Raw genomic sequence first — 6,750 nt, forward strand, 5'->3', positions numbered from 1 at the left:
TGCTGCCGCTGCCACTGCTGCCACTACCACTGCTGCCGCTGCGCAGCCACTGCCGCTGCCACTGCCACGCGCTGCCGCTGCCGCTGCACTGCCACTGCTGCTGCTGCTGCTGCACTAACACTGCTACCGCTGCTGCCGCTGCCGCTGCGCGCCGCTACACTGCAGCTGCTGCCGCTGCGCTGCCGCGCTGCGCTGCTGCCACTGCCACTGCTGCCACTGCCGCTGCCGCTGCCGCGCTGCCGCTGCTGCTGCCGTGCCGCTGCCGCTGCCAGCGCCGCTGCTGCTGCTGCCGCCGCGCTGCCACTGCCGCTGCTGCTGCTGCTGCTGCCGCTGCCGCTGCTGCCGCTGCCGCTGGCGCTGCGGCTGCTGCTGCCGGCCACTGCCGCTGCTGCCGCCGCTGCCGCTGCCACGCTGCTGCTGCTGCGGTGCTGCTGCTGCCGCTGCTGCCACTGCCTCTGCCGCCGCTGCCACCGCTCTGCTGCTGCCGCTGCCCGCTGCTTGCCACTGTACTGACTGCTGCTGCTGCCACGACTGCCTGCCACTGCCATGCCACTGCGTACTGCTGCGCTGCACTGCTGCTGCCACTGCACTGCTGCTGCCACTGCCACTGCCGCTGCCACTGCTGCTGCTGCTGCTGCTGCTGCTGCCACTGCTCCGCTGCCGCCGCACTGCCTGCTGTACCGCTGCTGCTGCCACCACGGCCGCTGCCGCTGCTGCTGTCTGTGCTGCTGCCGCTGCCGCTGCTGCCGCTCACTGCTGCTGCTGCTGCCACTGCCGCCGCCACCGCTGCCACGGCCGCTGTGCACTGCCGTGCTGCTGCCACTGCCGCTGCTGCTGCTGCTGGTGCTGCTGCTGCTGCTGCTCTGCCGCTGCCGCTGCCGCTGCTGCCACTGCCGCTGCCGCTGTGCGTAATGCTGCTGCCTGCTCGCCACTGCCGGCTGCCGCTGCTGCTGCTTGCTGCTGGTGCTGCTGCACTGCCGCTGCCGCTGCCCTGCTCTGCTGCTGCACTGCCACTGCCACTCCGCCTGCCGCTGCCATGCCACCGCCGCTGTCCACTGCCACTGCTGCTGCCACGGCCTGGGCTGCTGCTGCTGCTGCCGCTGCCGCTGTCTGCCGCTGACACTGCTGCTGCTGCTGCTGCCGCTGCTGCCACTGCCACTCTGCTGCTGCGCTGCCGCTGCTGCGCTGCCGCTGCCACTGCCGCTGCTGCTGCTGCTGCTGCTGCCGCTGCCGCTAATGCCACTGCCACTGCTGCTGCCGCTCCATGCCGCTGCCGCTGCTGCTATTGCTGCTGCCACTGTCCGCGCCACTGCCGGGTGCCGCTGCTACTGCTGCTGCTGCTGCTGCTGTGCCACTGCCGCCGCCGCTGCCAGCGCTGCTGCTGCCGCTGCCACCGCCCTGCGCTCTGCCACTGCCGCTGCCGCAGCCGCTGCTGCTTCACTGCCGCTGCTGCTGCGCCGCTGTGCTGCTACTGCCGCTGCCGCTGCCGCTGCTCTGCCACTAGCTGCGTGCTACTGCTGTGCTGCTGCCGCTGCCACTGCCGCTGCCGCCGCTGCCGCTGCTGCCGCTGCTGCCGCTGCCACTGCCGCTGCTGCTGCTGCTGCTGCTGCTGCCGCTGCCGCTGCTGCCACTGCCACTGCTGCTGCCGCTGCCGCTGCTTGCTGCCATAACTCTGCTGCGCTGCTGCTGCCGCTGCCGCTGCTGCCGCCGCCGCTGCTGCTGCTGCTGCTGCTGCCGCTGCTGCCGCTGCCGCTGCCGCTGCCGCTGCCGCAGTCGTTGCTGCTGCTGTGCTGCTGCCGCTGCCGCTGCTGCCGCTGCTGCCCTGCCGCTGCCGCTGCTGCTGCTGCTGCTGCGCTGCTGCTGCTGCCGCTGCTGCCGCTGCGCTGCCACTGCCGCTGCCGCTGCCTGCACTGCCGCTGCTGTGCTGCTGCCACTGCTGCTGCCGCTGCTGCTGCTGCTGCTGCTGCCACCCGCTGCTGCCGCTGCCACTGCTGCTGGTGCTGCCGCCGCTGTCGCTGCCGCTGCCACTGCTGCTACACTGCCACGCCGCTGCTGTCTGCTGCTGTACTGCTGCCGCTGCCGCTGCCGCCACTGCTGCTGCTGCTGTCTACTGCTCCGCTGCCGCCACTGCGCTGCCGCTGCTGCTGCACTGCCACTGCTGCCGCCGCCGCTGCTGCTGCCGCTGCCGCCGCCGCCGCCCTGCTGCTTGACTGCCGCCTGCTGCTGCCGCTGCCGCCGCTGCTGCTGTGGTGCTGCTGCTGTGCTGCTGCTGCCGCTGCCGCTGCCGCTGCTGCCGCTGCCGCTGCCGCTGCTGCTGCTGCTGCTGCCGCTGCTCCGGGGCCACTGCCGGTTGCCACTGCTGCTGCTCTGCTGCTGCTGCTGCCGCTGTGCGCTGGTGCTGCTGCCTTGCCACTGCACTGCCGCTGCCGCTGCTGCGGCCGCCGCCACTCCGCTCTGCCGCTGCTCCTGCCGCTAGGACTGCCGCTGCCGCTGCTGCGCTGCCGCTGCCGCTGCCGCTGCTGCTGCTGCTGCTGCCCTGCCACTGCTGCTGCTGCTGCTGCGCTGCTGGCACTGCCGCTGCCGCTGCTGCTCTGCTGCTGCCACTGCCGTGCTGCTGCTGCTGCTGCCACTGCTGCTGCCGCTGCCACTACCACTACCACTACCACTACTACTACTACTACTACCACTACCACTGCTACTACTACTACTACTACTACTACTGTTACCACTACCACTACTACTGCTACCACTACTACTACCACTGCTACTATACTTCTATTGCTACTACTACTACTACTACCACTGCTACCACTACCACTACCAATACTACTACTGCTACCATTACCACTTCCACTTCTACTACTACTATACTACTATACTATACTACTACTACCACCACAACCATCATCAAAATAATTCTTAATACTATTATTATTGTTATTATAACAACAATAGTAATAATGTCTTTCATTTCTGTGGTGTTTTTCACTATGGTCTCAAAGCGCCTTACATTGTATGAGGGTAACCAGCTCAATGCTTCCCATTCTTTGTGTGGAGACTAGAGGTTATAATGGAAGACCAGTAGACATCTCTTCTCTTCTCTTCTTTCTCTTCTCTTCTTGGCAGGGAGATGGTAAAGGAGGGATCCCTAGACTCTGGGATTACCCTATTATTGAGGAGACGTTCCACTAAGCCCCAACACTGACACATATTCCTGTTCTATGGCCCCATTCACTTTGAAATATGTCTTGTCAGGCAGGCTTACCAAAATCTACATAATCCCTTTTTTTCATCACAATTAAAGATACCAGTGAACAATAAAATTGCTTGCTTTCTGGTTTGTTTCATCTTGCTTTTGAGAGAAGGGGTATGAAAGTAGGGCTGAGCCCCTTGCTAAAGGTTGGGCTCAAATTTGGATTCTGCATCGCAAAAGGCGACAACGGACAATAATATAATACAGTTACCATTGTCAACATGGAATACAGAGAGCATTGAGATCTACGTCTCTTTGTCTACATTTTGGAGGTTGTGAAATAGAACGCAATCCATATCGACATAGGAAGTTCCTCATGTCTTTTTGAAAAATTGGGAACGATTCCTAGGTACATGCTATCAATGAATAAAACAAAAACATTGTTTTTTTTTAATAAAGTACATTTACTATGGTCATAAATTGGTGGTTAGTCATCATCAATGATAAACAAACCAAAAGACAAACAAACAAAGACACACACGGAGACATACAGTACTACGTGGTCTATTGAAACGGATTGACCTCCGAGCTAGCCACTGTCAACTGATAACTCCTGACCTTGATAAGGCGACTAACGTTGAAGCCCAAAGGTCTGCTTACTGCTGTTGGAGGGCCAGACAGAGACTTAGCATATCATTAATGCCTAATAACCCCGTGATTGTTTGTCAACACTTTATCCACTGTCTTTTCTTCATAATCTACAGAGTGCCTGCAGGCCCTGCTATTCTCTGATAGCATCTTAAGCCCCTTGTTCCAATACCCTGGTCTGGCAGTAACTACACTGGCCACTTGCTCATTTACAAGCTGCAGATAAATGCACTGCAGTCCTTAATCTGTCTCTGGTTGGAGCTCCGGTTCAGTTAGTCCTACAACACAGCACCGGGCCCACACCGGGCCCTCCATCTCCCCCTCACCCAGGCCTCCTCCAACACAGCACCGGGCCCACACCGGGCCCTCCATCTCCCCCTCACCCAGGCCTCCTCCAACACAGCACCGGGCCCACACCGGGCCCTCCATCTCCCCCTCACCCCGCCCCCTCCATTACAGCACAGGTGCCTGTATTCACAAAGTGTCTCAGAGTAGGAGTGTTGCATGATGAGTTGTGCCTTTTAGATCATACTAATTAAGATTATATGGGTAGTGAGGACCTGATTCTAGATCAGCACCTTTGTCTGAGACTTGTGTGAATACAGACCCTGGCCCAGTCTCTCCATGCCTTCCACAAGACTTTCTCTGCACTGCCATGTCACCTGCCACACAGCCAACCGTCAAATTGCATTTGTCACATGCTTCGTAGACAACCAGTGGCGTGTATTCATGGATGCCAAGGGAAGCCAGGCTTCCCTAAATATTTCACCAATAAAACAATTAAAATGATAAAATAATATATCTTTGTGTTTTCATAATTTGGGGCGTCAATTTGCAAGTGGCTTAATCTGAACCGGAGAAAACATCAGAGCGAGGGAAACAGCGCCCCCTCTGTCTCAGTATGTGTAGCCCATGTATGTGATTCTGATGTTGTCGTCGTTGCACTTGATTGATTGATGCCAGCAAGCATTTGACCAACCTTGATAAATAAAAAGTATAAATAATTAGCCAATCAGCATTGAGTTAAGCTTAACGGTGGGTTGTCCAGGTGCAGGCCCACCCAAGGGAGGCCAGTTTGGATTTGGCTTCAAACCACTTCTTAAGCAAAACGTCACTTTCAGAAAAACGTGTCTGTTTCTGGTCTGCTTGTGTTGATGTGCTGCAGTAGCTAGGTTGCTAAATTGTCCCTTTCCTAAGCCATGGATGGAGATGGGGATTTGGACTTCTGGTTTTGACTTAATTATCTTTACAGGCCAATGATTATGACAGTGATTCCGATCTAACCATAACTGAATATGTTGTGCCACTGGCCTGAGACGATTAATGTTCAATATGTTGTCTAGATATAGCCTAGTAGTCTCATGTTAAATAGCTAGCTAACTTAGGTGGTTCATTCATGCCCATGTCAGGAAGTTAGGCTAGCAAGTATTTTAGATAGGTGGCCTATGTCAACAAAAATGAAAAGTGTGAAATGAATGAAAAGGCTCTGTCAGGTCAGGGCGTGACAACTATATGACAGAGCCAGAGACTGTTTAGCCAACATGAAAGAGAGGAGGATGGCACTGGTGTTCAATTAGTCTACAAGTAGGGTGAGTCAACTATTTTGGTTTTAGTTGTGCGCGCACACACACACACACACACACACACACACACACACACACACACACACACACACACACACACACACACACACACACACACACACACACACACAGAGAGAGAGAGAAATCAGTACCATGAGCAACCGCATGATTGGACTAAATTATTTTTGGTATCTTTAAGTTTGCTTTCAGTATATTAAACTAAGCATATATAGCCTAGTTGATTTGTTGACGTTTAAATGTTTAAGTGTAAATGGTGCTGGAATAACAGAGGCAGTGCTCCTGTTGTCTTTGTGCTGACTTGTGGGTAACTCTGTGGTTCTAAATCACTAGTTGTTTAGAAAACTGTTGAAAACATGAACTTACTTTAACCATGCTGCAGGTCATATAACTGTTTGTTACATGCAATATTTGCTTTGTGGACAACACCAGACAGATGTTACTCTCCAGTTGTAATGAAACAAATGTACGATGTAGTTTAATTTATTCCGCCACTGTGTGACTGTTGTCTTTTTGTTGTCACCTTATTGTATATCACGGTGGCGTATGAACGAATGGGTTATGGAGCAAAAAACACAATTATAACAACATAGGTTGTAATACGTCTTTTTTTACTGGCTTGGCTTGACTTTCTCTGTGATTTTACCCACACACCCGCTACACTAGACAACAGATGTAGACTAACAGTGAAATGCTTACTTATGGGGTCATTTTCCAACAATGTAGAGTTAAAGATAAAAACACGAGGGAGTAGAAAATAACATGGCTATATACAGGAAGTAGAAAATAACATGGCTATATACAAGGAGCTATATAACCATGTTATATACAGGCACACCCTGTATATAGCCTCATTATGTTATTGTGTTACTTTTTATTATTTTTATTATTTTGTTTATTTGGTAAATATTCTTTTAACTCTTCTTGAACTGCACTGCTGGTTAAGGCTTGTAAGTAAGAATTTCACTGTAAGGTCTACACTTGTTGTATCCGCGCATGTGACAAATAAAGTTTGATTTGATTTGAGTAGAAAATAACATGGCTATATACAGGAAGTATAAAATAACATGGCTATATACAGGAAGCAGACAATAACATGGCTATATACAGGGAGTAGAAAATAACATGGCTATATACAGGGAGTAGAAAATAACATGTCTATATACAGGAAGTAGAAAATAACATGTCTATATACAGGAAGTAGAAAATAACATGGCTATATACAGGGAGTAGAAAATAACATGGCTATATACAGGGAGTAGAAAATAACATGGCTATATACAGTGAGTAGAAAATAACATGGCTATA

At 53.2% G+C, this 6,750-nt stretch overlaps 2 protein-coding genes across 2 annotated transcripts; both read right to left on the reverse strand.

Moving 5' to 3' along the window:
* Positions 1-1,511: 1,511 nt before the first annotated feature.
* LOC123724544 (antifreeze protein Maxi-like) lies at positions 1,512-2,076 on the reverse strand (the record flags this gene model as incomplete). The annotated part of the gene is made up of 2 exons (XM_045688709.1): positions 1,512-1,683; positions 1,718-2,076. Coding segments are annotated over 2 exons (531 nt in total), but the record flags the coding sequence as incomplete, so codon positions are not given.
* A 31-nt stretch (positions 2,077-2,107) lies between these two features.
* Positions 2,108-4,270, reverse strand: LOC123724545 (runt-related transcription factor 2-like). Its single transcript, XM_045688710.1, has 2 exons — positions 4,168-4,270; positions 2,108-2,466 (listed from the first exon to the last, which is right to left on the reverse strand). Exons 1-2 carry the CDS (start codon positions 4,268-4,270, stop codon positions 2,108-2,110), a joined length of 462 nt encoding a protein of 153 aa, XP_045544666.1.
* Between the last annotated feature and the right edge of the window lie 2,480 nt (positions 4,271-6,750).

Source organism: Salmo salar, chromosome ssa10 (assembly GCF_905237065.1).
Source record: "Salmo salar chromosome ssa10, Ssal_v3.1, whole genome shotgun sequence".
Lineage (NCBI taxonomy): Eukaryota > Metazoa > Chordata > Actinopteri > Salmoniformes > Salmonidae > Salmo > Salmo salar.

Coding starts and splice junctions, on each gene's coding strand:
- LOC123724545 (XM_045688710.1), bottom strand. CDS start 4,270: ATGGAGGGCCCGGTGTGGGCCCGGTGCTGTGTTGGAGGAGGCCTGGGT. Junction 2,467..4,167: donor CTGTGTTGGAGGAGGCCTGG/GTGAGGGGGAGA, acceptor TCCTAGCGGCAG/GAGCAGCGGCAGAGCGGAGT.